The 17,822-nt window shown below is 40.6% G+C and overlaps 1 protein-coding gene across 4 annotated transcripts in view; it reads right to left on the bottom strand.

The window, feature by feature from the left end:
* Positions 1-17,822, bottom strand: part of LOC138744166 (phospholipid phosphatase 4-like) — a 185,484-nt gene that overhangs the window by 103,133 nt on the left and 64,529 nt on the right. The window contains exon 1 of one of the 4 annotated variants that reach the window (XM_069899860.1): positions 14,872-14,946. The exons of the other annotated variants lie outside the window; for them this stretch is intronic. Within the exon in view, the coding sequence (XP_069755961.1) occupies positions 14,872-14,943 (72 nt within the window). The 5' untranslated portion in view covers positions 14,944-14,946. Of the gene's footprint in view, positions 1-14,871; positions 14,947-17,822 lie in introns of those variants that run through there. 4 annotated transcript variants of the gene reach the window in all.

The following is a 17,822-nucleotide window of genomic DNA, read 5'->3' as shown; positions in this document are numbered from 1 at the left end:
CTGCTGTTCCTGATTGTTTTTCTCAGAACAACCTGATTTGAATAATAATATTGCTAGTTGGACTTTTGGGGAAGTCAGAGGTTATTCGGGAAGTCCCCTTACTGTACTTCCTGAACACTCATGACTGTGGCCAAACAGTGCTCCAACTCCATCTACAGTCTTGAACATTGATACCTCCCTTGTGGACCAGATCTCAAACAAGTGGATGGAGTTTTGGAAGGAGCTACAGAGGCTGGTGGCATGGTATCAAAACAACAAATTCTCCCTCTCAATGTCAGCAAAACTAAGGTGCTCCTCATTGACTTCAGGAAATGGAGAGGAGCACATGTTCCTTTATATATCAATGGTGATGAGATGAAGATGGTAGAGAGCTTCAAGTTCTCAGAAGTATATATCCCCAACAATCTGCCTTGGCCCAACCACACTAATGTTGCAACCAAGAAAGCGAACCAAAGATTCTACTTTTTCATGTGACATGTTCAAGAAGTTTCTTATCAACAGATGCACCATGGAAAGTATCATGTCCCGATGCATCACAGCTTAGTACAGGAACTGCTTTGCTTAAGACCACACGAGAGCTGTAAACGCAGCTCAGACCATCAGGCAAAACAACCTCCCCTGCATTGACTCAGTCTGTATCTCCCACTATCTCAGGAAAGCTGCTTTAAAAAAAAAATCAGGGGACTCATCCCACTCCTAACATATTCACTTCTCCCCCTTTCTGTAGGCTATAAGGTACATGTGGTTACCTGAATCTCCTGATGCAAGGACAGTTTCTTTCCTGCTGTCATCAAAATCTTAAATGGATCCCATACTACCAAAATATTAAACATTTCCCTCCACTACATGACTTATTTTAACACTACTCCCTACATTGATGTTGTTATTGCACCACCTGCTGTATGAGTTGACTTGCATAGCATGTAAAAGGAAGCTTTTTACTGTCTCTTTTGTAAATGTGACCAATAAAACAATTCAACTCAAGTTCTTGCTGCAGCATCTGACCTTTGACAAAGCTGATATGGCAGCCCAGTGCGAATGGATTAAACCTTTTAAACTTTTCAACTGTGCATCCACAGTGGCCTCGCCCAATAGTAATAGCTTCCACTTATGCCACGTCTTTAATGTTCAAAAAAAAATCTCAGGGTTCTTCACAGGAGTGCTACCACACTAGAAAATCAGCTAAGATAATATTTGGTGCATGAGCAAAAGATTGCTTGAAGAGGTGAGTATTAAGGTGAAGACACAGCACCAGGTGGTGACAGCTTTAAGGTAGGAGGGTGCTGATGAAGTGTATGTTAGAAGGGAATCAATATCCAAGGTCAGATGAGAGAAAAGCAATAGGGAAAGCATGGAGGGATGTGGAAGATTTTTTGTTCCCAATTGGGGAACAAAAAAGGAGCAATGGGTGAATGGGATACACATCGAGCCAGGACGTGGACCGCCAGAATTCTGATTATCCTCAAGTTTGACAAGAGCGAGGAGTGCACTGCAATAGTTAGTCATTAAATCATGGCCTTTCAGCCCATCACATCCGTGCTTGTCGAGAAGAGAGTTGCCCATATCCAATCTTAGTACCGGTGCCAAAAGGTATAGATGAAAGTCTCAAGTGTTAAAATAATCAGCAGGTCAGGTGATATGATTGAGGTGTAAGTTGAGGAATAAAGTTGTTCAAACTTGCATTCCCAAATATATATCTGGTACATCAGAAATGACAGAAAACTGGAGTACCAGTCTTACATTGGGTATGTCAGCTACCATCTAAAAGTGTTAGTGGCTGGTCACTGTTTCCAGGTGAAAGGAGATTTGCAGGGAAACATCCCAATCTATTTCTTGCCTAACTTCTCTAAGTTGCAATGAAAGAATAATGCCACTAAGTTTCCTATTTTCATGTTGAAGGGCTATTGACCTGCAAAGTTGACTTCATTTCTCTCCCTACTGATACTGTCTGAACTGCTGAGTGCCACCTTCTGTTTTCCGATTTCTACCTTCAGCAGAATTAGATCCACTACCTCACTAATCCATAAACACAAACATATTGAATAAGTGGTGGGAGCAAAATGTTAATTAAAAAAAAATCTTTTATAAAGGATAATTTCATTTGTTAGTTTAATCTCTTCCTCAATGTGTCAATATCTCTGCGTAACATTAGGATGTATCCTTTTTTAAAAAAATCTCTACTCAACCATGTAGCCACTGGGCAGCTTTTGAACCTAGAAACCATTCACTATGGAGGGAAGGACTAAGGGAATCAAGGAACTGAGCAATGTGAGGCCCACAGAAAGAAGATGGAGAAACCGACCACACAGTGAGTATTTGTTTCACCAGCATATGATATGTTTAGGATTTTTAATTCCAAAACTGTGGTGGGACTGAAGAACTTCTGCAATGCAACAGAATTTTAAACTCATTGCCGTGCGATGAAGTTGAATGTCAAAATATTAAAAATAATGTGTTGGGTATTATTTGAGTGATGACATGTTCAAATTAAAAATGTCGGACTTTGTTAGTTGATTTAAAAAAAAAAAGACCTAATAATTAATGAATTGAAGACTTGGGTGAATCTTTCATGTCTTTCTCCAAAGCCAACCGCATTTACATGGACAACGCTCTGTTTGCCATCTTCCATCTGTACCTAAGGTCAATCAGAAAAGCTTATGCAAGGAATAATTCAATTTCAGTGGCAACATTGCCACTAGAAAGAAAAATAAGACGTTCATGGTTCAGTACCTGCCATTCAGAATTTATTAACATATATCAGACATGGACTGCAGCAAATACAAGTAATTCCTCAAAATCCCACACAAATAATATGTCAGCATAATTCTTTCACATGTCAAGTTGTCCTCCGGCTGTGAATGTAAAGATGGAACATTTGTAAAATCCATTACTCAATATCGTTCTTGGCCTTATTTATAATTTTCTTGACCTAATCTACACATTATTCACTCTGTCAGCCTTGAAGGCAGCAAGGAAAGTTGGAAGCAGCAGAAGTACAAATCACCCGGCGATCATTAGGAATGAGTCTCCGTATTGCCAAATATGTGTGTTTAATGTAGCCCTCCAAAAGAAGTGAAATTTAATTTCCTTGCTCTCGTAACACCTTCTCCACATTGAATTTCAAAGTGCAGAAGGTGAAAGTTTGAACAAATGACATCAGATGTAAATGATCTTCACAAATGAAATAATTTCCTCCTATAAAAGGGGTGGAGTGCAATTTGTTCACGATTGTTGCAAACCCTGCAACTTCTACATTATCTATACACAGGTGCATGAAATTGTGACATGGACTAGGAGCAGAAAATAACTTCACAGATAATATTGTTGAAATTGAGCACTTTTATTAACTTTTTTTTCCCCAGTTGTTATAAAGTTATTTCTATGGAGACTGTTGTTCCCATTAGTTGAAACTGTGCATCCTAATATGCTGTGCCTCTGCTGGTATTGAGGAATGAGGTTTTAGAGCTTTGACTCAGCAACAATGCGCTAAAATAGTTGTTCAATTATCTAAGCCAGAAGAACCTGAAACTCGAACACTATTTCTCTCTGTCTGCACTCCTATTTTCCTTCAGATTTCCAGCATTTGCTGTATCGTGCGAAATAATAGGGTTGAAAGGGTGCTAAATTTTTAGCACAGAACTAGGTCACATCGCTTTTGGTACCTTAATGAGCAACTGCAAAGGTATCAAATGAAAAGATGAGGACCTTTCAGAAGGGAAAAGGAACAATTCTCTAAATTAGAAGGATTGTGGTAAGAAATTGAACAACTGCACTTCACTGGCTGAAGAGATGTCCAATACTTGTAAAATAGAAATAAACCTGGAGCACACACAAAGTGTAGGAGTTGGAAAATCTGTAACTCTGCCGAGTCAGTTTTGTTTTCAAATAGGATACCTGAAGTCTTGCATTTCTCCACAGGTATTGTATTTTGTGATGACAGAGAAACAAAATCGTAGATTCATTTCCCATCTTTGTCAATGAACCAAACTCAGAAACAACAGAACCTTGAACACTTACAAAAAAAAAAGGAGATAAACCTGAAAGTGGGAAGGAATCTGCCTGCTGCAAGGAAACTTAACTTGAGGGGTTTCTTCAATCCCTAGCTTCCAGTGGGAAAGGGCTGCTCCTTGAGCTCAATGTTGACATGATCTTCCCCGCACAACATCTTCTAGAGAAATTCAGGAAGAAGCTCTGCCTTCTTTTTGACTTTCCATAAGCTTTTGCCTCTATCAACTGAGAGACAGTGGAGAATCCTGAGATTGATGATCCTCAGAAAATGTACGATGTTCATTTTCACATCTGCTGCTTAATGACATGTCAGGAGTGATTCTAACCAAATAACCCATTATGTACCTAATCCAAGTGCAGAACTGGTTCAAGCAAAGCTCTGTCAACCCTTCCAATCTTTTGTTGCCCTCAACCTCCATGTTATTTGGAGAGAGGGATCTAATCCACAGAATGATTAGGAAACTGATCAATCTAAACCCTCTCTCTTCTGGAGCAAAGTTACTCCGACCTGAGTCATCAAGCTGTTACGCATAACACAAGTCTCATCATGCAGACAGCACTTGTAAATGCATGTATTTGGAGACTGAGAAGAAGGCCATTGTCAACATGTTCATGTAAATGTAAGACTTAATTTTTCATACACAAAACATCCACAAAATTAAGGTCCTTTACTAATCTGTTCCTAATGAACCACACCCATCCCCTAATAATAGATTCATGCTGAGATGCTGGAAAAGGTGTACCACTTTCCAATGCCTCCAGTGTGGTAGTACAACCCACTGGCTAGCTGAAAAAAAACGGTGTTTGAAGATCAAGACCTTAAATCCAGCACAAAGCTCATGGCCTAGTAGGAATCAATGCTTCCCATCTTCCTGTATGCTTCTGAGGTGGTTCACCTACAGTAGGCAATTTAAAGGAGAAGTCCCTCTTTCAGCAATACACTTGCAGAATAAGTACGTTACTTTAGAGCCCACACCTCAGTTAACATCCCAGCATTCACTTTCCAAATAAGCTTATCCAGCTTTCACATATGGAATGTCCATACATTCCTTGTGGGATAACTCACCTTCTATGCTAGTTCTTTGCAGATCATATCAATCCCATCTCCCACTCATTTCCATGTCAATACTTGCTAATTAAAACTCTTCTTGTTCTTTTGCTACCCACTAGTGAATTATCTCACCAAGCAGCTTTTGGGACATGAGAGAAACCATAGGGAAATCCATATGGTCACATGCAGTCAGCACAGAGGTCAGAAATGAACCCTGGCTCACTGGGGTTGTGAGATCCACAGAAGCACTTTCGAGCCTGCATTGATAGCCTGTTCAATGATTTTTGAATTTGCCGCTTTCACACCATGAGAAGAAGTCACCAGTTGAGAAGAAGTCACCAGTAAGATGCAAGCAATGTCTCCAGGATATTCTCAAAATCTCATTGGTTTTCTGGAATCCCTGGCACATGATTGGTCAAAAGGGAGGAGTGTCTGAAATGGCACTGGGAACCTTGAGCATCTTCATTAGGAGAACACAGTAATCCAGTAGAGAATCCAGAATCAGAATTTATTGTGATAACAGTGCAAACCTTCTAAAATAAATTTTAAAATAGTGGAAGGAAAAGCCAAAGTAAGGCAGTGTCTGTGGTTCATTGCTCATTCAGGAAACTGGTGGCAGAGGGGAAGAAGCTGTCCTTGTGCTGCTGAGCGCTCGTCTTCAGGCTCCTCTACCTTTTTACTGATGGTAGCAGACAGCATCGAGTCTGCATCGAGTCCACGCTGCTGAAGATCCAGCTGCGCTGGGTGGGTCACGTCTCCAGAATGGAGGACCATCGCCTTCCCAAGATCGTGTTATATGGCGAGCTCTCCACTGGCCACCGTGACAGAGGTGCACCAAAGAAAAGGTACAAGGACTGCCTAAAGAAATCTCTTGGTGCCTGCCACATTGACCACCGCCAGTGGGCTGATAACGCCTCAAACCGTGCATCTTGGCGCCTCACAGTTTGGCGGGCAGCAACCTCTTTTGAAGAAGACCGCAGAGCCCACCTCACTGACAAAAGGCAAAGGAGGAAAAACCCAACACCCAACCCCAACCCACCAATTTTCCCCTGCAACCGCTGCAATCGTGTCTGCCTGTCCCGCATCGGACTTGTCAGCCACAAACGAGCCTGCAGCTGACGTGGACTTTTTATCCCCTCCATAAATCTTCGTCCGCGAAGCCAAGCCAAAGAAAAGAGCAGAGTAAAGAGGGTATGGCCTGGGTGGTGGGGGTTCTTGAGGACAGAGGCTGCTTTCTTAAGACATTGCCTCTTGTAGATGTCCACAATGGAGTGAAGACTGATGTCTGTGATGTCACAGGCCGAGTTAACAACCCTCTGGAGTTTATTCCTGTCCAGAGCGTTGGCACCTCCATACCCATGATGCAACCGGTCAGAAAGTATCATCACAAAGTATCATCACTGGCAAGCCTTCTTCATGATTGCATCACCTCTGAACCCAAACCCCATTTTCACCCTAAATATGGTGTGCAAGTAGATCAAATTCAACACCAAGGGAGTGCCTAAGAAGCTGATTTTGTATTGATCCCAGCACAAAACAAATTTATAATAATACACTTATCACACATCAGCCACAGGCACCTTTCTTTCATTTCATACTAATTGTGCTTATCTGTTCAATTACAACTTGACAGGCAATTTCAGTATTTCCAACCGAATAGTTTTGAACTATAAAGTGAATCTATAATTTTATTTCTCTTCAACATGATCACCCAAATAGATTATGAATTGGTGTTGGGTAAAAGTAATTAAACCATTCAAAACCATAAAATAACTTTCTCTTCTATCATCACTTTGACTCTATTCTATGCCCAATTTGTAATTTGTTTCAACAGATTTGTTAAAAAGAAGCCAAGTCTCCTTAACTGACAACTATTATATTCTGTTTTGAAACTGCTAGAATGCAGCAATGGAAATAACCAAGACAATGTTTTATTCAAAACAATAATTTTTAATTTTAATTATTAATAGCATTAAACTTCTTACTTAACTTTAAACTTAACTCCACGATGTGCAAATGTGTGTGTGTTAAAACCCAAACCATTATAGTTTAAGCTTGCTTCTGAAGAAATTATTTTTAAGTTCGGTCTCAGAAAGCTTTTGAGTTGGAACTCAAAGTCTTTACTGCTGTTCAAAAGCAATTATGGAGTAAGTATGAGGCATCAGATTTCTTTAAATTGTTGCACAAAAGCAATAATGAAGTATTTAGAAATATCAAGTCATCAGACATCTTTAAAACTCACAAATTTCTTGTAGAGTTGTGTTCAGAGCAATATTTCTTCATATGAGTGATTTTCTCTATTTTACATGGAGATTTTAGAATCTGGATTCCACATGAAGAATTCTGTCCTCTTCCAAAGAGACAGTGAAGTGGCTAAATTCTTCAAAACTACTTTTCCAGTGTCCCTCCTTTTCATAAGGAGAACATAATCAACCTTTTATTGCTGCACTTAAATCCTATGTGACTTACAGGATGGTCAAGCCCCTTCAATCCTATGTTGCCTATGTTACCAGGCATCTTCTGGTTTCAAAATGCCTCTCGTTCCAGTAATATGGTTTTCCAAAAACCCTCATCACATGACACGTGACATCATTTCTGTTTCATTTCCCCAAAAGCATGAATCATGCCAGTTGGCCTTTTGAAGTTACATAAGAAGTTAATTCACATTGACATGCTAAACACATCTCAGTCCACTTTTCAGTGGTTATGACTCCGGATAGTCTGTGCACGTCACTCAAAGAAGAATTTGCTTGTATGAACAGCTGCTCGCAGAATGCTGGGTGTCCACACAAATGCTTTGAGCCAACACCCATTGTTCTTGAGTTTCAATTAAGAAACCACTTCAGCTCTATGGCTCTGTTTTCTCCAGACATTTTGTCTCTGAAAATGGCCTCTCTCTCTCTCTCTCTCTCTCTCTCTCTCTCTCTCTCTCTCTCTCTCTCTCTCTCTCTCTGAGTGCATCTGTGTGTCTCTATGTGACCCTGAATCCAGCCCACAATTCCCTCACTAAAAATATAAATCTATAACTTTACTAAGAAATATATAATTTATATTTTTACTTTAAAAAATAAAGATTAATATTAGCACAAATCTGTTACACTATTATCAAACTCTTAAGTTAATTAAGCGCAGACAAAGAATATAATAGTGTGCCCTGGATCCTCACGAAACACCTGACTGTTGTAGAGCAGAGAAGATGGATATAAAGGAAAAATAGTCTCAGTTCAGCTCCTGGACTCATGAACTAGGTTTTGCAAGTATAAGTAATATTAAAAATAAATTTAAACCAGAGCACTCCAGGAGTATGTATGGGACAGTTAAATCATGGGTTGATTTTGATGGAGTGGTTTGCAAAATCAAAACGTAAAAGCATTTGAAGGCAGACTATCATAGAAAATGAGAATTCTAGTAATTAAAGGTAATCTAACTGTTCTAATTTACACCAAAATGATGTATCTATGTGAGTTCAATTATTTTAAACCATGAGGTTAATTTATTAATTAACATCTAGAACAAGGAGCTTTTGGAAAAGAGAGACTTTGGTTAGATAGTATTTGAATGTACAAAAGGAATTATCTATGTATAGGACTCCATATACAGTGGGGTTTTCAACATTCCTTTCACAAAATGAAATATTGTAAGTCTTTTTCTCTTTCCCTCTCTGTTGACCATCTGAGGAGCAATTATTTACTGAAGTAATTATGTCAAGGCTAGAGAGCGTTGGAGGCTGAACATAATGTGCATGTCTATGCACTTCCAACACAGATCACCTAACAGCAATTTGAAATGATAAATCTACGTGATTCTTTTATTGCCTTGCACAAGCTCAGGGCTGTCAGCTAATTGTCCTGAGCTTCCTACCAGTTCAACTTAGATTAATCAAGTCAGTATGGTCTTGCTTCTGTCCTGTACTATTTGGTCTCACAAACCACTGGATAATTGGAATCCAAGTAACTTTAAAAAAAAAGAACTCATTGGTGACCTGCATTCAATTTTTGAAATTACATTTTCTTTATCTGTTTTTTCCTAATAGCTTTGAGTGGGACTTCAGCAAATTGTTGATTTTTAAATTAGCTGCATGGAGTTGACATTTTTGAGGAGTGCAAAGGAGTCATTGATTATATCCAGGAGGCTTTTAGAAATATTGACTGCAGTGTGCATTCCAGACTTTCAAATCTTCCCAATATACCTGCCAGTGTATAGTGAACCATGGCTATAATTAAACTCTCCACTAAGATAAACTATGCATGTGCTTTATATTTTCCTAAGGATCCCACTGCTAAATGTTAGACATATAGCACAGTAACAGGCCCTTCTGGCCCACAGCCCGTGCCACCCGATTGACCTACAACCTCCCTGTACATTTTGAAGATAGGAGAAAACCAGAGCACCTGGAGGAAACCCACAGAGACACGGGAATAACATACAGACTCCTTACAGACAGCACAAGATTCAAACTGGGGTCACCGGCGCTGTAACAACATTGCCCTAATGGCAATGCTAACCATACCATTGTTAAGGAGCTTTCTTCACAAACTAGTGAAGTTGGATAGTGGGACTGAGTAATCTGTTTAATACTTGAGTTGGGAGAGTTACAGCAGGAACAAACCCTTTGGCCCACTGAGTCAGTGACAATTATCAAACACCCATTTCTACCAATCCTACGCAAATCCCATTTTATTATCCTACTGGTATCTGGTTCCCCCTAGATTCTACAGCTTACCTACATGTCAGGGGCAAATCATACAGGAAAATCGGCCTACAGACATGCATGTTTTTGGAATGTGGGCAGAAACCCACTAGCGCAATGCCTTTAGAGCGCCAGCAATTGGGACTGTAAGGAGTCTGTAAGGAGTTTGTACATTCTCCCCATGTCTGCATGGGTTCTTCCCGGGCGCTTCGGTTTCCTCCCACTGTTCGAAGTGTATCAGTGGTGTAGGTTAATTGGGTGTAAATTGAGCAGCATAGATTTGTGGGCCGAAATGGTCTGTTACCATGCTGTACATCTAAATTTTAAAACATTTAAAAAATTTAATATTTACTTGGGGAAACTCATACCATCACAGGAAGAATGCGCAAACTCCACACAGTCAGCACCCAAGTCAGAATTTGAGCTGCAAATTTGATGCTACAAAGCTCCACTGTTGTGCTAAACAGGCTATTTTTGGATGAACAATTTTTTTTCTTCTGTGTGTAACCTAAAGCTTGGATTATCCTGACCATTGGCAGCATCATAAATGTGAACATTCCCACGTGAATGCCAGTTGCTATATTTATTCCCAATTTCAGAGAAGCTAACAGCGGCACAGCTGGAGTACCTATCGACATGTACACAGAGAGGTCCTTTCAGAAAATTAATTTTGTACTTGCAATGTACAGTGCAGAGACAAGCCATTTGGTTCATTGGTTAGTGTGCTTCATCTTGTCCCATATGCATAACTTCTAATCCATTCACCCATGTACTTAGATGATTCTGCTTGAATAACCTAAGCTATTTGCCTCAACTACTTGTTGTTGGAGCAAGTTTCACATTGTTAATTAACTGGAATACTATTTCTCTCAGGTAGTTGCTCAGCATCAGAACGTTGAAGGAGTTAGATGACAAGTCACAATCTGGAAATGCTTAAGTGACACCGCGAATGCAATGAGAGGGAGATGGTGCTCTCGCAAAATTAGAATTCCCTCCCTAGTGTTGCAATGTTTATGGGTGAATTTGATGCACTTCCTCTTGTCAGGAAATGGCAGAGGTTGTGTGTGGGTGATTCAGATCCTAGTGGATTCTCTTGGTGCTGTGCAACATCTGTGTTTCTGCTTCCTTCTTCAGGTGTAGTCCATTTGGCTACTTCATGAGATCATAGGAGATTGTCCCCGTGCAGGATTATGACCTGAATCATTGACGTTTTCCTCACTTCCTCCTCCCCACAGATACTTCTTGACCTGCTGAATCCCTTCATTATTTGCTCCAAATGCCAGCATCTGCAGTTTCTTATGACTCCACGCCTCATCTTTTCAAACACCATTCCATAATCTCTGTAATACTCAGATATCTACTGATCTCGATGCTTAACATAATCAATGACTGCCATTCCACAGTCTCTTTGGGTGGAGAAACCTCAGCATGCATAGCATGAAGAACCTTCTCTGCATTTTAGTTCTAAATGGTCTTCCCTTCTTCTGAGAATCTAACCCCGAGTCTAGATTTCTTAACTAGCAAAGCATCCTCCCTGAAGTTCCCTTTTGAGCCATCTAAGGCTCTTATGCATTTCAGTAATTTCACTTGTTCCAGACTCTTCACTGTCCACCATACCATTAATCTGCAATCTTATTAACTATGATAACTATATTGTCATCCAGATCAGGAATAAAGCCGACAAACAACATAAACCCATCACCAATCCTTGCGGCACAACACAGGACATTCAACTATCTAATCTGACTATCAACACTCTACAAACACCTTCTTTCTCCCATCATTGAACTAATTCTAATTTCAATTGGCTAGCTCAGCCTGGATCCATGCAATCTGGCCTTCTGGACCAACCTATCACATGGGATCTTGTTAGAGTCCATGTAGACAATGTCTTCTTGGTCACCTCTTCAAGGTGCTCAATCAAATCCACTAAACATGATTTCCAAGAAACAAAGTTATTCTGACTATCCCCTAATCAGTCCTTGCCCTTGCCAAATGCAGGTAGATCTTGCCGCTCGCAATCAAGTACTGACTGCTCATTTTGTGGGTGGCTGGAGGTGAAAATTTTTGTGTGTCTGCTTTTCTAATCATTGTTTCTCTGTCATCAAACTCGCCCAAATCATGTCAATGGCCAACTTTATTGGCTACCAGATTTTCAATCACGCTGGGTTGTGAAGTAGCAGCTGATGTCCATTCACGGGAGAATCAGCATTTTTTAAAACTGAAGACTCAGAAACAATGTTATTCAACCAGTCAATCAGACTAAACCTGTGTGCCACTCCAATGCACACTCTGCTTGCAATGAAGGCTGAACCTTCTTCCACCTCTCTCTCTGTCCAAACCAATCTTTCAATGGCCGTGTATCTGCACCGTGTCACAAGTGTAAAGGGATTTCAAAAGGCACAGACGAGAGAAAACACACTGTCCGAGGCTTATAAGGGCTCAGGCCTCTTATTCGCTCTGACTTCAGAGATCCACATGCTTATTTATACTCTTTTGAGAAACAGGATTCTTTTAGCAGGCAGCTGGCAAAGCTTGCAATCAGTTCACAGTTTCTGCCACATGCTGCTGCAAGGACTTTCTCAGAGCAAAGACCTCATTATCACCATAAAGCCTTGGGGAGAAACACACAACTGTCATTCCATTTTTCTCTTCTCTCCCTTCACTTTTCAAGCCTGATACCTACTGGATCTTGAATTAATCTCAGAGGATGAACACCTTCATGGCAAACAGCTCTTCTCATTTACAGCCCTTACACCCAAATAAGGATACTTGCAGTAGTACACTAATGGATATTTAGGAACAAAGCATACAAAGGTATGAGGCTATTCACTGACATCAGAAGAACACATTGATTAAACAGAATACTGAGACAGTAGCTACAAATAGTCATCATTTCACTTGATCGGGAAATGTATTCAGTAGCATTTGGCTGACCTACCTTGGTTTTAGTCAGGATAAGGCAGTTCAGCCTCTACTTCTTCAGGAGTTTGCAAAGGTTTGGTATGACATCAGAACTGGAAAATTTCTACAGAAAGTGTGTGATCGGCTGTGCCATGGTCTGGTATAACCCTGAGTGTAAAGCCATGCAATAGGTAGTGGACACTGCCCAGGACATCACAGGCAAAACCCTCCCCACCAACATCTACAGGGAACGCTGCCGTCGGAGGGCAACGGCAATCACCAAGGATTCACACCACCCAGCAAATGCTCTGTTCTCGCTGCCACCATCAGGAAAGAGGTGAAGGTGCTGCAAAGCTCACACCATCAGGTACAGGAACAGCTGCTCCCCCTCCACCATCAGACTCAACAACAAACTCAATCAGGAACTTATTTAAGGACTTTTTCTCTTTGTACTGCACAGTTTATTTACATTTATTTATTTGTTTACATGTGTATGTTGAGTGCAGTGTTTTTTTTTGCCCTAGAAATAAGTGGTCATTCTGCCTCTCCCGTAAGAAAAAGAATCTCGGGGTTGTATGTGATGTCATGTTTGTACTCGCACAATAAATCTGAAAACTAGAGCATGAGCAGAGATTAAGCTTGGGCAAAATGGATCAATAAGAATGTTCAATGGAAAAATGAACTTCATAGCAAAGGCAATTCACTGAAATAGTGAACCAAAATCTGTAAACACTCTTGGTTTTATTTATAGCTTTTTACAATACACAAAAATGGTGTAGAAACTCAGTTGGTAAAATGGCATCCATGGAAAACAAAGGGTAACTAATATTTTGGGCCTGGCCCCCTTTGTCAGGTGTTAAGGCATGATTTTTTTTTTAACCTTGTAGCATTGGAAACTCTTCCACTATATGGCTATATATAAACAGCAAATCTTCCCTATTGACTGTAACCTGGTTGTAGAAATACTGACTCACTTGGTTCTGAGATAGAGAAGAATGCCACAGTGAGCTTGTGTAATTGATGGGACATCTTTAGACTGTGTGGTATCGCATGTTGGCCTACAGTCTGGGAAGCATGTGTGAAGACGATACTTGAGAGTCAGTGTCTACAGGAGAGATTCTCGGATCCCTGTCAAAAAATGCAGTCTCGTGATAGCAGCAGACAACAGTGTCTGACAAGACTGGAATACTGTGATCACTGCAAACATACCAGCTGTGGTTCTGTGCTATCACAACTCTTCAAAAAGAACTCAGGCTCTGTGTCTCAGTAGAGGCAGAAATCTACTCCCATCATTTGCATGCTTACTTAGCACTGCCTTTACCTGGCATAAAAGAGTGAACTGAAACACGAAAGTCTGCAAACACCGTGATTGTAGTAGACAATCCTGAGGAAGGGCTCAGGCCTGAAACGTCGGTAATATATATTTGCCTCCTATGGATGCTGTGAGACTTGCTGAGTTCCTCCAGCATTTCGGTGTTTTGATAGAAGAGTGAACCATTGCCAAAGTGGAAAGCAAGCTCTCCTCACTCTGCCAGCTCCAAAGAGAACATGTGCATACATTTCTCCCTCTATCCATTCATCCCGGTGGAGCTTTCTCTTATCAATTGTTGAGGGCAGCTAATTGTGGCAAGTATACAAGGTTGTGAACATTTTCTTCTTGGTCTTGGTTAATGGAGCTGGCTGTACAGTAGAGGTTCATGTCACTGAACAACTTGCCTATCTGTGGCATAATATTTATTGTTATGTATACACTGTTCTGTGTGAAGGCAGATTACTTTTAAATGGTGCCCCTATTGGTGGAATCATGCCTTCGTTCTGACTGGTTAGGTTACTTATCTCTGATCTAAATGGTGACCTCGCCTGACTGAACTGATTTCCCTTTTTTAATGATAGCGTAATCTCTACAATATCAGTTTAATCTCAGATTTAGTGCAGTCCAGGGCAAACCCATCTGCTGTATGTCATTGTGCTTTGATCTATGGAGGATCAGAATATGAGGTGGCTGGTGATAGATATGGACCTGTAACTTGCAGTATCCTTGTAAAGATTAAATATACAGTCCTTCTGCATTGACTATTGTGAGCCTGCCGCAGAACAAGTAATGGGTGGCAGAAAGAGAAACCAGGTTAGAGGCCTGTTAAGGTGTGGGATTGAATTTTTTTTGGAAAAGATTTACTTTCAATCATAAATAAACAAACATCACTACACAAATATCTACCACTTGATCCTGTGAGTGGGACCACTGCTTAACAATGTCACAGAAGATTTCAGTTGTTTGGAGAGAAATCATACCAGCACCTTCTCGAAGCAATACGTATAGATTTGTCCTTGTCAGCCCACATCCTGGGAGCAAGTGAAACAAGTGTGTTTGTTTCATCCACCTCTTCCCCCCCCCCCCCCCCCCACCCCACGCTTCCCCTGCCTAACTCTTGGCTTATAAAATGATCTTATTTGGAAGAAAGAATGTTGAATAGTTCTGAACTATTAACTCCTCTGATAGATACAACGCTTATTTACATACAGTGACAAAATTATGTAATCAATGCTCCAATGGTCTAAAATTGAAAAAGAAGCAAACATGGACATTATTGTGACCTCATGACTGCTTGCATAAAAGATGACTTCATAAAGAACACTGAACAACAAACAAAGATTTTGCTTCCTGAACACTCTCGAGTGTATTTTATGGATTATGGAAATCACCTGAAAACTTTCCTATCACGTGCCCTTTTTTTTTAGATAGAACCTATTTTTGTGGTTTCCGGTCATTTTTTAAGTCTACTTCAAGTGTACAAAACCATGAAGTGCCACATGTCATTGAAAATTAATTATCTGCGTTCGCACTTGGACTTCTTCCCTGCTGATCTTGATACATTCAACATGGTGAAATGTTCACCAGGACATTGCAACCACGAGAAAGCAGTATCAGGGCCACTGGCCAACTGTTGTGGGACAATGGCATGAGCGGCATCAGATGTTGAGTACAAACAAAAATCAGCACAAACCATTTAGGTCAGTTGAAACTAACGCAATGTGTCAGAATCATTTTGCCACTAAACATCCTAAATTCAATAAAAGTTCATATTTCTCCAACTTGCTACATGATACAGCAAATGTGAACTTATCTTTGTGTTCAGCTTGACGTTGTCTATCATAATCTCCAATGTTGTTTCAGGAAGCAACGTTGTTGTCCAGTGTAATTAATTAGATTAAATTCTGCACAATCATTGGCCATTTCTTTGAGTTCCTAGTTAGGGGGAAGCAAAGAGTCTTCTTTCTATCTGTTACAGCTTCTCCATTCCCAGGAGCACCAAACCATGCATTCTTGCTGTGCTGGGGGAAGAGTTATGATTATATAATTTGCAATGGAAGTTGGAATTTAATTGCTTTCTTAGGAAACCATATTCTTGGAAGGACCAAGTGACTCAGTGTCTAGTACTCTTCTTCAGACCAATTGGCCCAATGTGTGATACTCTTCCCCTGACCAAGTGGCCCAATGTGTGGTACTCCTCCCCTGACTAAATTTCAACTCAAACACAAAATTAATTACATTTTCTGATTTTTGACAGCTGCCAACAATAAGCACATGAAATGAGTTTACTTAATATCAATACAGTTCTCAGTGAATATGAGCCAATTGCTTCTGACAGCTGTTAAACACACACCAAACTGATAGCTACAACTTTAGCTCAATATGTACACAATAACAGCGAGCAGATTTATGAACGAAAATTAAATGGCAAGTTAAATCGGACAGCAGTGTGTGTAACATTCTGGAAAACTAAAGGTCAGAAAACTTGTCAAAAAACTTCTGGCTTTTCATAAATTAGAGTGGCAGAAATTTCGAGTCACTTCATTTAGGGAAAGGTTTATTGTAATATATCTTGAAAACTTGAATCAAATCATTATATATACTTGTGTAATTGATGAATTTTGTGGACTAATTTTGAAGAGTAAAATTTAGGGGGTCGACTATTAGACACACACTGTACTACTTTTGATTGCGCTAAATACCTGAGTCATTGAGGCGTCGGGAGTTCAGAATGGGTGGGTGGCCAGCCAGGACTGGGTAGTAACTTTGTGTTCGGGACATTGGGATCTCAGATGGGCGGGTGGGTGGCTGGGACTGGGAGGTAAATCCAAAAATAAGAGGGGGTCATGGTACCAACTATTACATGAGCATACTGTATATTGTTTACTGTATTTCTATTCAATTCTTTGGCAGAGTTTGTTTGAACTCTTATCCGTAAGGGCTGAACAAACAGAAAAAAGGGGGCATTTTGTTCGCTAAAAATTTGATTTTTTTTTGAATCATACAGACCAAAATTTTTAAATTTGCATTTATATGAAAAATAAGACTTAATACTGAAGCAGCAGAACTTTGTTATTATTAAATAATTTGCCTGGTTGTCTACAGCTCAAACTGCACAACAAAGGCACAGCAGAGAATTAGATCAGTTACAGAGATCAGGTGAGTTAGAATGCAGGAAATTTTATTTCAGTCTAATGGGTGGTTAGACACTTTGTGCACCAGCCCTGGGTTCAATTGGTAATACCCTTGGCTCTTCGTCATACCCAGAAACCTGAGCACAAAACTATAGGCTGTTGCATCAGTCGAGAACTTGTGAAATGCGACAGTGCTGTTAAACCAAGGTCTGCTGGACTGGACTTTAAAGGTCTTGTCTCACTAATCTAAAGGAGAGCTGGAGAGTTATTCTGACCCTTACCAGACTCTATAAAGGCAGCACTGCCAATGTGCAGCCCAGGAGGAGCTTAGATGTGACTTTCTGTGCTCTCCCTCCCATAGGGTCCTACTGCCGAGCTCTTTCCCATCCCAGTGCCTGAATGGGTCCTTTGGCATTTTCTTTTACATCAAAGATCCATGGAGGTCTATGCCCAAGATCATAGTGGTCATGTCTGCAGCCCAGATCACAAGGGTTGTGGGCTCTGGGGATCAGCAGACTGGTGCAGGGCACCAGAGTGGAATCACCTTGGAAAGGACCCCACAGGGCTACGAGATAGAACTCCACACAGCAATGGACCAACATGGCGCTTGGCACTTGAAAGCCTCACACAAGGTTGTAGCTTGCTGATGACTGGCTTTCGGGATCGGGTATCCGGTCAGGCATTTGTGAGGGTGCCAATTGTGAGCAGGACTCCTGAAGGGGT

The sequence above is a fragment of the Narcine bancroftii genome, chromosome 10 (assembly GCF_036971445.1).
Source record: "Narcine bancroftii isolate sNarBan1 chromosome 10, sNarBan1.hap1, whole genome shotgun sequence".
Lineage (NCBI taxonomy): Eukaryota > Metazoa > Chordata > Chondrichthyes > Torpediniformes > Narcinidae > Narcine > Narcine bancroftii.
This window is presented reverse-complemented; position numbering and strand designations above follow the sequence as displayed.